This window comes from Apium graveolens, chromosome 3 (assembly GCF_009905375.1).
Source record: "Apium graveolens cultivar Ventura chromosome 3, ASM990537v1, whole genome shotgun sequence".
In the NCBI taxonomy this organism is placed as follows: Eukaryota; Viridiplantae; Streptophyta; class Magnoliopsida; order Apiales; family Apiaceae; genus Apium; species Apium graveolens.
The window spans coordinates 37,316,414-37,331,437 of record NC_133649.1 but is presented as its reverse complement, the minus strand read 5'-3'; the positions used below and the strand labels follow the sequence as shown (position 1 = coordinate 37,331,437).

General features: G+C 32.7%; 2 protein-coding genes across 3 annotated transcripts; both read left to right on the top strand.

Moving 5' to 3' along the window:
• Window positions 1–257: 257 nt before the first annotated feature.
• Window positions 258–7,932, top strand: LOC141712143 (serine carboxypeptidase-like 1). 2 transcript variants are annotated; one of them, XM_074514960.1, is made up of 14 exons: window positions 258–445; window positions 563–708; window positions 3,541–3,617; window positions 3,754–3,873; window positions 3,963–4,065; window positions 4,153–4,190; window positions 4,275–4,376; window positions 4,516–4,602; window positions 6,284–6,436; window positions 6,584–6,655; window positions 6,747–6,895; window positions 7,015–7,128; window positions 7,529–7,583; window positions 7,724–7,932. In XM_074514960.1, exons 1-14 carry the CDS (start codon window positions 285–287, stop codon window positions 7,805–7,807), a joined length of 1,461 nt encoding a protein of 486 aa, XP_074371061.1. In that variant the 5' UTR covers window positions 258–284; the 3' UTR covers window positions 7,808–7,932. The 2 variants fall into 2 exon arrangements, with proteins under 2 accessions (XP_074371061.1, XP_074371062.1); XM_074514961.1 differs by lacking the exons at window positions 3,963–4,065; window positions 4,153–4,190.
• Window positions 7,933–11,504: 3,572 nt separating this feature from the next.
• Window positions 11,505–13,537, top strand: LOC141714127 (uncharacterized). The gene is made up of 5 exons (XM_074517664.1): window positions 11,505–11,844; window positions 12,162–12,452; window positions 12,551–12,611; window positions 12,774–12,909; window positions 13,004–13,537. The coding sequence occupies exons 1-5, from the start codon at window positions 11,505–11,507 to the stop codon at window positions 13,535–13,537; spliced, it is 1,362 nt and encodes a 453-aa protein (XP_074373765.1).
• The last annotated feature ends 1,487 nt before the right edge of the window (window positions 13,538–15,024 follow it).

Here is a 15,024-nt window from a genome sequence, read left to right as displayed (position 1 = left end):
CTTATTTCCCTAAGCAGCTTCAGCAAGGTTCTATTTCTATCAAGGGGATCTGACCTCTTAATTTTCATTGTTTCTGTTCCCTGATTAAAAATACAATGAAACGGCTTGTATAAAAACAAAAAAAAAATTAATAAAATTGGTAGGACGTTAAACCTTATGGAGCTACTCAACTGACTGGTGGCTCCACTCAATTAATCAGGCGCCCCCCGGCCCCCACCTTGTATAGTTGTATGTACGATGTTCATCAATTATCTATACATATATTTGTCTATCACAAGTCCGAAATGCAAAGTATGCAACTTCAAACCAACATGTCAAAATTCATTCCCAGGGTTTTGGTTTTTATTGTTGTTCTGTTAAATGTATCAGACCATTCTTTTTCACAAACAATTGTCAAGGCTTTGCCAGGATTTCCCGGAGAACTCCCCTTCAAACTTGAAACCGGGTATGTAGCTTTTATTTGTGTGTATATTCATATACAAGAGTACAAGACTTGCTTGCTCAACCCACCTCTCTCTCTCTCTCTCTCATGAATGTATACTGTGTTTTTTTGCGGTTGAAGATATGTTGAAGTAGGAGACAAGGAAGATGTGGCTTTATTTTATTATTTTGTTGAATCTCAACGGAATCCGACGGACGACCCTTTCTTGATCTGGATTAGCGGCGGCCCAGGTTGCTCTACTCTTCGCTCCTTGTTTTATCAGACCGGTGAGTTACCTTTTTTATTCTTTTACTTCGTGTATATATGTTAAATGTACAAATTATATATTTATATAGCTTAATAGTAATTTATCCTATATATATATTTTCCAGAAATGAGTTCAAATATTATCCAGATCCAGAATTGTGTTTTTTGAATGGTACGGTGGTTTAGCCGTTTAGGATGGTTTACTGGGGAAGATGGTAAAGGCTGCTAAAGAAAAAACAGAGGGCAGATACACTGTGTATCATACACAGTTGGAGGAGAGTTAAAAAAACCAAATAGAAGGGTAATTTAGTCTTTTCATATATTTATAAATGATAAAAAAAACTTTAGAAATAATATTTTCCTTACTAATGTATATATAATTGTAGTTATGGTATGGGTCTAATTGTAGCCCGGCCCGATCCAATCCGTTTTCTAAAACCGAGTTTTTTAAAGCCCAAATAAAATTCGGCTCGATGGACTTTTTGTGCATCTCTAATTTGGACAAGCCTAGAAACCAAACTGATAAGCCCATTTTCTCATATTTAAAATAAATATTTGTAAGTTAATATTAAAAATGCATCCGATTATTACTCCAATTCCGATTAATTCTCAATTTATTGATTAGTCGCTAATCGATATCTCAACCGATTATATCCGATTACCGATTTTTACAACATTGAATATACCTTATAAAATTAATCTAAATAATATTTATACGTAAAATCATAGCTCTCTAGGTTGTTTAATTTTTTTTTCTATCCTAGTTTTTAACCGAAAATTTGGTAAAAATCATTAAAAAAGAAAGATATAATCAATTTATTTTTACTTTTACTGATCCTGAATATAAATAAAATTAAGCTTTAAAACTGATCCTTTACAACCTCTCAGTTATCTTCATTTCTATTTTAAAATGTCTTCCAATTATTTACATTGCTAATTTTTTTGAGAAATAATAATTTAAAAATTCAATGAACCAACTTCCTTTCATCAATCCAATCTATTATTTTAAATACTAGATGTTCCCATGATTCTACTTACTATCTATTTACTTCTTTTTTCTATTTTACAGTGTCCATAACCAATCTAAATGTCAAGAGGACATAATATTAAAGGGGCGTTTGGATTGTTACATTAATTTATATAATACATGAATGAGAATAACGAGTATGATAATGAGAATGAAGTGATATAATAAGTACAGAATGTTTTACCCATTTATTTTGAAAATGAAATTTTATGTCCAATTATCAAATTACTATACATGAAATTGAGGTAAAAGGGGCGTTCAGATTGTTAATTTGTGATAAATGAATGAGAATAACGAGTATGAGTATGGAAATCTGGTTTTCGTACGGGCCAGTAGTGAATGACTTACCTAATAATTAGCTCTATAGCCCCCGTGTGAGACACGAACATACTATATTATGGGCATGCTCTATTCTAAAATATTTTAAAATTTGTATACATGCTTGTTAAATAGATATATAGTAGGTTGTGACATGTGAGAAATTAGTTTTGTATATATAGTGACCTCTATTATAAGTATGAGCTTTTCTGATTTGTATGTTTTAATAACTTTTCAAAACTCACGTATGGATTCATATTACATAAATGAAATATATGTTATATTGTGAGATTATCTTTTTTCTAATTTTAGATCGAATAACAGATATATAATATTCGTAAAATATGTATATTGAAGTGTTTTGAAATATTGGAATTTTACAATTGGTGCTATCGAGCACGGACATTCATAATTATTTGAAAATATCATATTAATCGATTAAGAAAATATTTAGTTCATTTGCTTTAGTTGTCTTAATTTCTTATTTTTGGTTTGCAGTATTTATTATAGTGATTGAAAATATTTTTCACCACACATGCTGAAAATGTGAATGAATTGTTTTTTTTTTAAAAAAACTAATGTATTTTATTAAAAGCGAGATAAGTGAGTTACATGATTATTGATCTTGACGGAAGTATATGCTCTGAGACCCATGATATGATGTCATGAACGGGAAGTATGTGTCGTAATATTAATGATTCTCAAGTTTGTTCAAATATTTTTCTCATAGAAATGAAAGTTCTATATTTATTATATCTAGATACGTTTAGAATTTATCAGCAGTACATCACATTTAACCTTAAAAATTTCAGTATGGTCTTCGTTTAGATTTAGTTTTCGCCATTTTATAAAAATGATGCTTTATTATAATAGTTTCATGTATTATCATAATAAGATATATATATACATATATAAATTGTTAATTTTATATTGAAGTATTAATAAATATATGTAATAGTGAGTCATACTAATTAATAGATGCATATTAAGTTAGATGTAATTAATAAATGCTTATTAAATGAAATAGTTAATAACATACAATTATGAAGGGTAATTTAGTAATTTTAATAGGATTAAAATGTCTTATCCAACCCCCTAATTGCTATATTATATATATAATAGATGAAGTTTCCATTTCCAATTATCAAATTATTAATTCGAATATAGATTCTGATTTTTATTAACCGACCTCATTAATAATGAAACAAACACTCCTTAAATTTTTAAGAAAAATGATAGGTTCCCAAATCTTTTTCCCAAAAATTTCCCCAAATACTGATGTGGCGTATAATAAATAGCAACTTTTCTAAATATAATATGATATCCCGCGTGCATTAATATGCGCGCACTAATTAAAATATGTCATGTGTTTGTCATGTCATTTGGTGAAAATTTTGAGGAAGAATTTTGAGTAACCTAACACTACTCAATTTTAATAATTGTCGCAAAATGCATATTTTACGAAGAAATCTCTAACCCCTTGTATATTAATTTTTCACTCTTGAAGGTCCATTTACAATTGAATATCCGGATACAAGCAAAGAAATACCAGATTTGCATTTAAATCCGTACACTTGGACAAAGGTATCCATTTTTTATAATTGTTAAAATTAGTACGCAACTAAACTTACCAAGTGTAGAATGCAAAGTCATTAATGTTTTCATATTTTTTAAACTTCTGTAGCTAACTAAACTTTGCCTGTGATGATTTTAACTTTAGTTGGCTAGCATATTGTACGTGGATTCGCCTACATCTGGATTTTCCTATACAAAATCTCCAAAAACTTACAGAAACAGTGACACTTTATCAGCAAAATACTTTTACCAATTTCTTAGCAAGGTATGAACATTAATTTGATATAATGTTGCTAAAATTTATATGAAATTTCGATATTCATTTGTTTATTATATGTTATGGATTTGACACAGTGGATCCAGGAACATTCCAAGTTTATTAGCAATACTTTATACGTTTGTGGTAATTCCTATACAGGAATAACTGTTCCGCTTTTTGTTCAAGAGATATTTAATGGTATTGGTGCCCAAATCCTAACTTTAATTATATATGTTATTGTAAATTTTACTGTATTTATATAAATTGTCTTTAATTGTTGTATAGGTAATGAAGCTGGAAATGAGCCAAGAATTAATATTGCAGTATGTAGTTTTTGTGACCCATCGGCTATCAATTATTGTCAGCTATTGTGTTATTCATTTTCTGAATATGGTTGATATACTCAGGGCTACATTCTTGGCAACCCACTGACAGATAGGAATGTCGACTTCAACATTCGAATTCCATATGCTCATCAGATGGCGCTTTTATCAGATGACCTTTATGAGGTAAATGTTAACATTAACATATAAAGGTGAAATCGGTAATGTTTTTAGATTAAAATGTTGAATCATTGGACTCTTTTGTGAAATTGGAGACACAAATAGTTGTTTAAACATAATTTAAAAGATTTATCCTTGTTTTCAGTCCACGAAAGGGAATTGCAACGGGGAATACATAAACGTGCATCCAAGCAACAAACTATGTCAAAGTGATCTTCAAAAAGTCGACGAGGTCACAATCTTGAATTTTGTTACTACTAGCGTCTGAGTTGCGACAAATCTTTTAATTAATAACCTTTATTAATAAGCTAAACCTTCTTTCAAGTACTTGATTTCACTTATTTTTTTGGTACCACCACATTTTGGTTTCACTTTTCATAATTCATGGTATAACTCTAACTCTAATTGTATAATTATTATCTTTTTTAATTCCTATATGACTTATAATTCTATATATATATTATATTATTTTTACTCGTTTTTCTTTATTAAGAAATTTTTTATGTGATACTTTGTTTTCACTTATATTTTGGTTCTATCACCTTTTGTTTTTTTTTGTTTTTATGATTCATGATGTAACAACTCTAGGTGTAATATTTTTATCATTTTTGATTCTTATATGAATTATAATTCTATATGTATTATTTTTACCCTTTTTTCTTTATTAATAAACAAAACATATTCACTTATTTTTTAGTTTCACCACCTTTTGGTTTCACCTTTTATAACTTCAAGTATATTATTTTTATCCCTTTTTATTCCTATATGCCTTATAATTGTATATGTATTATTTTTACTCATTTTTAAATTTTTTATAAGCCATAATTTTTTATTATTTTTATAGGTTTGAATTCTATTTTTAATTATATTTTAAAATAAATAAGTTCATAAATTGGCTTAACTAAATAGGTTCCGAGAAATATAAACCACGACCAAGTAAATAGGCCAAGTTTTTAAATTGAAATTTTTTAATTTAGAATTTTTTAATTTGTTGGTAGAATTTCATTTTAATAAAATGGTATGAATATTATAAAAAATTGTATTTTGGTTTCATCACTAGAAAATAATAAAATTGCACAAATCGTAATATGATTACAATTCTATTTTCGTAGAACTCCAAATTATTTTTATTTTTTATTAAAATAATAAAATGGAATCGTTTAAACAATGTTATTATTAATTAATAAGGAATTCATCTTTCACCTCTTTTCGGTTTTACAAACTTTTGGTTTCACCTTTTTTTAAATCTTGCTATAGCTCTAAATATACCATTTTTATTCTTTTTTATTCATATATGACTTATAATTGTATATGTAATACTTTGCCCGTTTTTTGATTCTTATATACCATATATTTATATTTTTTTATATAAAGAAAATCGTATATACATTGTAATTTCTATATTCATACCTACAGAATGCTATTTTAGCACCAATTGCAAATTTATACATAAATAATGAATATTTTATTAGAAAAAATTATACAATCACAAACTATATAAAAACACAAATTCAGCTAACAATAAGAAATTTAATATGCAATTACTTAGTGCTGTTGATTTAATTTTTTGTTAAATTATCCATCAATCGTGTCGCGACTAATGTTTTGATATAAAATATTAGTTATGTTTTTTTGAACAATAGATACAAAATAACGTTGAGTTTGTTGTTATAATAAGATTTGAATTAATAAAAGTTACATATAATTTAAAAATGAAAATTGTAATAATCGTATAATTTTATTTATTATATATTTTAATAAAAAATTAAAATAAATTTTATAATTTTTATTAAATATTGATATTTTGATCTCGGTCCGTGCTAAGCACGGGCACGGGTTATCTACTAGTATCTTTAATTGGAGTACCCTTTTACAAACAATTTATTACTGTGTATACATTTTCATATATGCAGTGCCTGGAGAACGTGTATCTGTATCACATATTGGAACCAATTTGTACTTCAGACACTAGCACCAGGAGTTTGCTGCAGCAAAAGATTAATAGCTCAACTAATCCACTACATCTTCTCCGCGCAGCCAAATTGAAGGGCCAACAATGGTGTCGGGTAACTTTTATTCTTCAAACTTTGTAGACATGTACTAATCAGAACATTCCTATTTGATATTGTATGAACTAGTTTAATCTCAACAATGAAATAAATTAAGCCAAGGAGTTCGTATTAAATTGATTCATCTGTTCTTTTTATTTTTAGGACAATACTCACCTGTACATGAATGTTTGGGCAAATAATCAATCAGTACGGAAAGCTTTAAATATCCGCGAGGTATGTAATCGGCATTGATGATTTGGCGATCCTAGTTTGCCAGAAGAAACGTGACTGTAAATGATCAGGAATTAATTGTTGTAAATATTAGGACACAATTGGAGAGTGGGCTATGTGCAACGCTGATGATCACTATGCTATTGGTAAAAATGATAGCACTACCTATGCATACGATGTCCCTAGTACAGTTGATGTTCATCGAAACTTCACCCAAAAAAGTTGTCGAGCGCTTATAAATAGGTAAACTTCATCTTAATGAAGCTTTTTTATCATTAGTGGTAGCATTAGTCTTTTTTTTTTAAATCAGTACGATTTATTTTTCACTAAAAATATGGTTGGCGTACTATTTTGTAAAACAGTGGAGATCACGACATGGTATTTCCACATTTGGGCACTAGGAAGTGGATACGTGATCTACATTTGAATGTTGATAGCGCCTGGGCACCATGGTTTGTCAAACAACAAGTAGCAGGGTATGTAAAACTTTTCTGCAATTAAAGATAGCCGGTAAACTGGGCGGATTCCTTATTAATATTTAATTGTAAATTTAGATAAAATAATTTTTTATTCAATTTCAATTTAAAATTTTAATAAAAATAATTAACTTACGACAAAATATTTAAATCGTCGTAACTTAAAATAATTTTTATTTTTGTTTAATCGTGTCGTACATAATTTTATTAATAAAATACTAAACTTACGACGGTTTTGGGTTTTGTCGTAAATAATTACGATGTTTTACATTTTTTCGTCGTAAGTTGGGCGCACATTTTTTTCCGTCGTAAGTTAGCCGTCGTAATTGACCTATTTTGTTGTAGTGATTTTCGCTTTCTCGATCTGAAGTATGCGTTTATATTTCTTAATCTTGAACAGATACACGGAGTCATATTCACAGGACAATTTCACATTAACATATGCGACTGTTAAGGTATGAAATTTGTATATAATTTAATTTTTTTGTGAGACTTGTCCAGATCATGCCTTACAAATCCGAACTTTTTCTTTACTGTATTAATCCTGGAGAAGGAAATAAATTATAAGGTCATACCCGTGTCTTTGACTTTCCAGGGTGCAGGTCATGTAGCTATAGAGTTCAAGCCTGAAGAGTCTCTAGTTATGGTCAGTAGGTGGCTTGATCATAATCATCTCTAAATATATTGATGTTATTTAAATTTCAGTGAACTTTCTCGTGTGCAATATCACAATATTGACAGAGTAATCTTTGCTTTTCAATCTGAATAAATGAGAGATATGAATCTCTCTTTTATCCTCTACAACTTGGCGTGCTTCTATTTCTTCATTCAGCTTTGAACATCAAGAGGTATCAAAATTGTAGTTTGTTTTTAGCCTAGGATGATTTTACATCGATCTATTTTGCTAAATGATTTTAGTTCTTCATTATAAAAGGCAATCAAATTTTGATAGGGCTGGGGAAATTTGTTTAGAGCAGAATTACGAGGCTAAAAGGAAATTGGGGATCAGGCTTTTGATTTCCGTTTTCCTGCGGTGTGGGTAATATAACTATTAACTCACAGGATTTTAAATAGTTTTGATTAGCAAATAACAAGCCTAATTGATCATTTTTAGTCCATGTCTCTCTCTGCATGGGTTTAGTCTTGTTCATGTCACAAGTTTTCTTTTGTGCCAGTCGTAGAGTAAAATGGAGTATGACAGATCCAATTTACAGAAGTTATACGCACGTCTAACAATTGAGGATGAGGAGGAAGGAGGGATCATTGTGGGAGAGGAAGAAACAAAAGAAAGTAAGGAAACCTTTGTGTTGGTTGGAAAGTTCCTGACGGATAAAAATATAAACTTCCAAGCAATGTAAAATCTGTTAGCATCGATATGGCGGCCAAAGGGAAGGAAGGGAAGTGTAGGATATTGGAGGCTACAGGTTCTCTTTCATTTTTTATCATGTCATGGATCTTCACAATGTATTGGAAGGGGGGCCTGGTCATTTGAACAGAATACTCTAGTATATAAACAAGTAAAGGGTGTGGAGGATCCTCATCTTGTGAATCTGAATGAAGTAGATATTTGGATGCAAGTTCATGATATACCCAAAGGTTTCATTTTAGAAAATATATTGAAAAGTGTGGCAGCATACATCGGCAAATACATGAAGTCGGACCCTATTAATTTTGATGGTTCATGGAAATCATTCGTCTGGATCCGTGTTACACTGGAGATCACAAAGTCCTTGTTGAGACGCATGAAAATCCGAAGAAAGGGAGGAAATTGGACTTGGCTGAATTTTAAATATGAAAAACTAGGAACTTTTTATTTTGTATGTGGGATTCTGGGACATAATGAGACGGAGTGTAACGTTGTTTACGCCAATCCGGATAAAGTTGTTAAACGGGCTTATGGGGTGTGGTTGAGAGCACCAAATCGAAATGTAAAGAATAATGTAGGGGCAAGGTGGTTACATAATAAGGAAGGGGGAAGCAGCTGGTCGGAAAATAACGGTGGTGTGAAGAAGCAGATGGCGGGGGAGGGTGAGCTAGAAGCGGCGAGATTCACGGAGATTAAGAGAGTGTTGCGAGAATCAGGGGGAGGATCATGCTGTAGTGATCATGCCGCGTAATCAGGAGGAGAGGGATAAGGATAGTAATATCTCAAATCTGGTTGATATATCAAAAAATCCGGAGATAATTTTGGAGACAAAAAGAAGGAGATTTGAAATTGATCAAATTAAAAAGGGTCTTGGGACTGTTACTATGCAGTTGGATGGGCTACAAGTTACGATGGGAGATACAATTATTGGACAAATGAATTCAAAAACTTGCAGAGGGCGGGTCCTGGACTTCAGGCCCGCCGAGAGTTATGAGTTGCTTAGGTTGGAATTGTCGTGGATTGGCCAAGCCACGGGCAGTTCAATTTTTGAAGGAAATCATAAGTCATTTAAGGCCAAATTTAATTTTCTTATCTAGAACATTGGTGAAAAGAAAAGTAGTAGAGAATATTTGCAAAGCGATTCATTATAATTGATGTTACACGGTAGATGCAACAGGGCATAGTGGAGGGTTAGCATTGATCTGGAGGAACGAGAGAGGAGTTGAAATCAAAGGAAGTTGCAACCATTACATATATTTTGAAGTTGTCTGTGATCAGATTGGGAGGTGGAGGTATACAGGATTTTACGGATGTCCGGAAAGGGGTAGAAGACAAGAATCATGGAATCTGCTAAAAGAGTTGGTTGGGTCATCACAGTTACCATGGTGTATACTGGGAGACTTTAACGATCTCATGTATGCGCATGAAAATCAAGGAGGGAGGAGGCATCCAGAGATGTTGTTGGAAGGATTTCTAAGAGTGGTGAATGAGTGTAATCTTAGTGATTTGAGCTATTCTGGAAGCGAATTCACATGGGATAAATCACGAGGAACTGAAGCATGGATTCAAGAACGTTTGGACGGGGGACTTACAAATAATGAATGGAAAACATTATTCCCGGAGGCTGAGGTGAAGGTATTGGAAGTGTCAACATCGGATCATTTTCCCTTGTACCTGGAACTCAATAAAAGGGTTTATGTTTAAAAAACTAAGAAGTTTAGGTTTGAGAATGTGTGGATTAGGGAAGATCAATGCTATAAGTTGGTACAGGACAGTTGGAATCAAGTTGAAGGGAGAAATATAGTAGATGAGGTGGAGTATTTAAGTATGCAGTTGGAGGAATGGGGAGGGGGCCGAATGAAGGAATTGAGAACTGAAATTCAGAATCTTAGAAGAGAAATGAGAAAGTTTAGACCAAGGTAGGATGCGTATGGGGTGGGTAAATATAATGAAGCAAGGTGCGAGTATCTAAAGTTGTTGGAACAACAAGAAGTGTTTTGGAAACAACGTGCAAAGCAATTTTGGTTACGAGAAGGAGACCAAAACACAAAATTCCTTCATAAATTTGCCCAGGGGAGGAAAAAGCGTAATCAGTTAGAAAAACTGAAGGATGGAGATGAAAATTGGCATGACAACAAAGAGGACATAAAACACATTATTGCAGAGTATTTTGCAGAGCTATTCCAAACATCGGGGCCAACAGACGTATTATCGGAGAGGGAAAAAGTGAAGCAAGTTATAAATTAGCAGAACCAGCAAATTATTGCACCACTCACAAATAAAGAGTTAAAATATGCAGTGTTTTCTATGCATCCGGATAATCACCAGGTCATGATGGTTTAAATTCAGGATTTTTTCACGCTTATTGGGGTATAGTTGGGGTGGATTTTCAGAGATCCTATCAAGAATTTTTTAATACAGGGGTGCTGCCAAGGGGAATAAATCATACACTGGTATGTCTCATACCAAAAGTAAAGCAGCCACAAGACATGACAGACTTGAGGCCAATCTCGTTGTGTAATGTTTTGTTTCATATTCTATCTAAGGTCATGGCCAATGGGTTGAAACAATGTTTGCTAATGTTAATCTCAGAAAAGCAAAGTGTGTTTGTCGAAGGGAGGCTACTTACGGATAATGTGTTGATTGCTTTTGAGATTAATCATTATATACGTAGGAGAACTCAAGGCAGTAATGGGGTAGTGGGGTTCAAAATCGACGTGTCAAAGGCATACGATAGACTTGAATGGAGTTTTCTTGAAAATATGATGATAAGTTTTGGGTTCAATGAGGTATGGAGAGACAGGGTGATGAAATGTGTGCAAACGGTGACATATAGTTTTATACAGGATGAAGAAGAGTTTGGTGATACCATTCCATAGCGAGGAATTAGGCAAGGGGATCTGATTTCCCCATATTTGTATATCCTGTGTTCCGAAGGTTTAAGTTCTATCATAAGACGATAAGAGGAGGTGGGTTTGATTCATGGGATTTCAATTGCTAGAGGTGCACCATGTGTTTCACACCTTCTGTTTGCAGACGATTCTTATTTCTTTTTCAAAGCGAAAGAAACCGAAGCTATAAGTATGAAGAACTTCTAACGAGATACGAAAACTTATCAAGCCAAGTAATTAATTTGAGGAAGTCATCTGTGGTGTTCAGCCTGAATACAAGAGCTACAGATAGAGCTCAGGTGTGCGCTATCCTCCAGGTTAATGAAGTTTCCACGCATGGGAATTATCTTGGATTACCAATGTTTATTGGTAAACGAGAGAATAGTGTTTTTGGCTTCTTAGCGGAAAGAGTGAGTAAAAAGTTGCATGGTTGGGACAACAAAACAATATCGAAGGGAGGTAAGCTAGTGCTTCTTAAAATTGTTGCCCAAACAATCCCAAATTTTTGGATGAAATTATTCCAGATTCCGGGGAGGTCTGTACGAGGATGCAGTGGAGTATGAACTCTTTTTGGTGGGGTAATAGTGGAAGTGGTAAAGGAATAAGATGGTTATCATGGTATAAATTATGTGATGCGAAAACTGGGGGAGGGCTAGGTTTCAGAGAGCTAAGTAAATTTAATGTGGCTATGCTCGCAAAGCAGGGATGAAGACTGCTAAATAATGAGAATCCGTTTGTGACAAGTATTCTGAAAGCAAGGTACTTTCCTAAATCAGATTTTCTCAATGCTAAGTTGGGGTCAAATCCGAGCTATATGTGGAGGAGTGTAATGGCAACTCAGGATATAGTTAAGGAGGGAAGTAGGAGGAATATTGGAAACGGTGAAAGTACGAAAGTGTGGAATACCCCTTGGTTGTCAGGCCAAGGAAATGGCTTGATGATAACGGATATGCCAGCGGAACTAGAAAATACTAAGGTGGTGAATTTGATGACTGATAATGGGAAAGAATGGGATGAGGATGTCATTAACGATATCTGTAATGAAAGAGATAAAGAGTTGATTAAACGTATACCAATCCCAAGTCGTAGTACTCAAGATTCATGATTTTGGTTATTCGAAGTTACAGGATGTTTTACTGTTAAAAGTTGTTATCAGAAATTGCAGGGGGAACATGTATGGGATCATGCAGCATTTTGGAGGAAGATGTGGTTTTCGAAGCTGCCAAGTAAAATAACAACTTTTATGTGGCGAGTGTGTCGAGAGTGCTTGCCTACTGTTGTGAATTTAGCGAGTAAAAGAGTGCAAATAAATACAAAATGCTCCTGATGTCTTGTTCGTAATGAGGATGATACTCATGTTCTATTTGATTGCTCTTTTTCTAGGACAGTGTGGACAACATTGGGAGTCCAGGATATGTTTCACATCAATCAAGAAAGCAGTGTAGTGGAGATAATACACTAGTTATTCAATATTTGCACAAAGGAGAAGCTTGCTTTGGTTTCCATGGTCTTCTGGAACTTGGGGTACAGGCGTAATAAATGGGTTTGGGATAAGGTGATGGTGTCTGACTATGGAGTTCAAGCTACAGCAAGGAATATGCTTTTGGAATGGCGATAGAGTCAGCAAAAGAGATCTACAAACAGGCCGGTGATGAACTCAAGCGCCAGGAGATGGAGTCCTCCACCACAGGGATGGGTGAAGGCAAATATAGATGATGCTGTGTTCGAAGAAGAGGGGTTTATAGGAGTTGGTTGTATAGTAAGGGATGTAGATGGTGGTTTTATTGGAGCAAGGAACCATAGGGTGTCAGTGAGCATGCAACCTCGCGAAGCTGAGGCTGTGAGTTTGAAAGAAGCTTTGTTGTGGGTAAAGCAAATAGGTTACATGTACTGCATTTTCGAAACGGACCTGAAGCTGCTTGCAGATGCTTATAAACAGTTAAATGGCATAGCTTATTTTCATACTATTGTGTCTGATTGTCTTGAGTTGTTTAAGCACTTTGAAAATGTGCTAGTTGAGTTTGTGTGTAGGTTTGCGAATGAGGTTGCTCATAAGTTAGCGCGGGCAACGCATTCTATGTCAGGCATCCATGAGTGGTTTTATACTGCTCCGGAGTTTGTTCGTGATGTTTTATTGATTGATTCTATTTAATGAAAATGCAAGTACGTTTATTTCAACAAAAAAAAAATAGTTTTAAAATATACATTCTTTCACCTGCAGATAAAAAGAGATCATTATTTTCTTTGGATATTTAAATAATTCGTAAACACATAGTATAAATCATTTAAATTAAAAATTAAATTAAAAATGAGAATCTCATTTTCAATTTACAAGTTTTGTTAGGGTCTCATGTTTGATTAGAAATTCATGGTCATTTTTTTTGGCAGAAACTATGATTAGTAACCTTACAACTAAAATGATTGTTTCTTTACCAAACAATTCATTTATACATGAAGCGATTCATACAAACAAATTTGGTAAAAATTGCTCCATTATTTCCTATCAAAGTGAGTTATAGTAAGAATTTTTTCATGTGTGGCATAGATTATGAACACGTATCTTTCTCTTCTCATGAATGAACAATTGAATAAAAAAAGGAAAACACAGAGATATTCTACCATTAATATTAATATTGGTATTGGTAAGTTTTAACCGAAATTTGATATCTATATGTTCTCCCATCCTCCACTCACATTTTCAAATTAATAAACATTTTATACAAAAAAAGAAATAATATCCTTATTTTAGGAAAGTTTCCTTCAAAATTCAGTAGGAAATTAAAACCTACCAATAGAACTTCATACTAAGTTGGTAGATTTTGATTAAAAATAATATATATACTGACATGACCCGACCCTCCACCTTAGCGGTCCACATATTATGTCCACATATTATTTAAAATAAATAACATTTTTTCAAATAGGAAAAAAAATTAATAATTCAGTGTCATTCCTTATTAATATGGGTAGGAAAAGGTCTACTAAAGGTAAAGTCTAGACTTAAGAAACTCACCCACCACATTTTTTCTAATAGATTAAATAGTTTTATTATATGTTTAGCTTAATTATAATTATTCAATATAATTGTTAACCAATCAAAACCTACAATTATGATTATGCCTCATGAGTCAGAACCTGTCACTTAAATGCGGTTTACCTTGGTTCACGTGGTTTGCAGGCTATTGCATGAGCCCGTAGGGTTTACCTAGTGCGCACCCGAAGGGTAGCGGCTGCTGGATACATACGATAAAAAAAACCTACAATTCCAAGGGTTGTAAAACATAACATCTCCCGCCCATTGTCTACCAATATTGATAGGAAAAGACAATAAACAAAGGAAAAGTATGGTTTTCATGTTTTTTTGTTTATTGTTTATCATATTTTTGTTGATCAAATTCTATAGAAAAATGTATTCAATTAGTGATCGAATACTAAATATTATTAATAACAATATCTTAAATTTCTACAAGAAAACAAAGATATATATAATTGTATAAATTCAACCATGTTAAATTCGGCTAGATCCAATTGAATTTACGGCGGTTGAATTTAGTAATAAATTTGACCGATATTTTACTGCGGTTGAATTTGATTCTATTAAAATATAAACGGTGTCCGATCGAATTTAGGAGTGCTAAA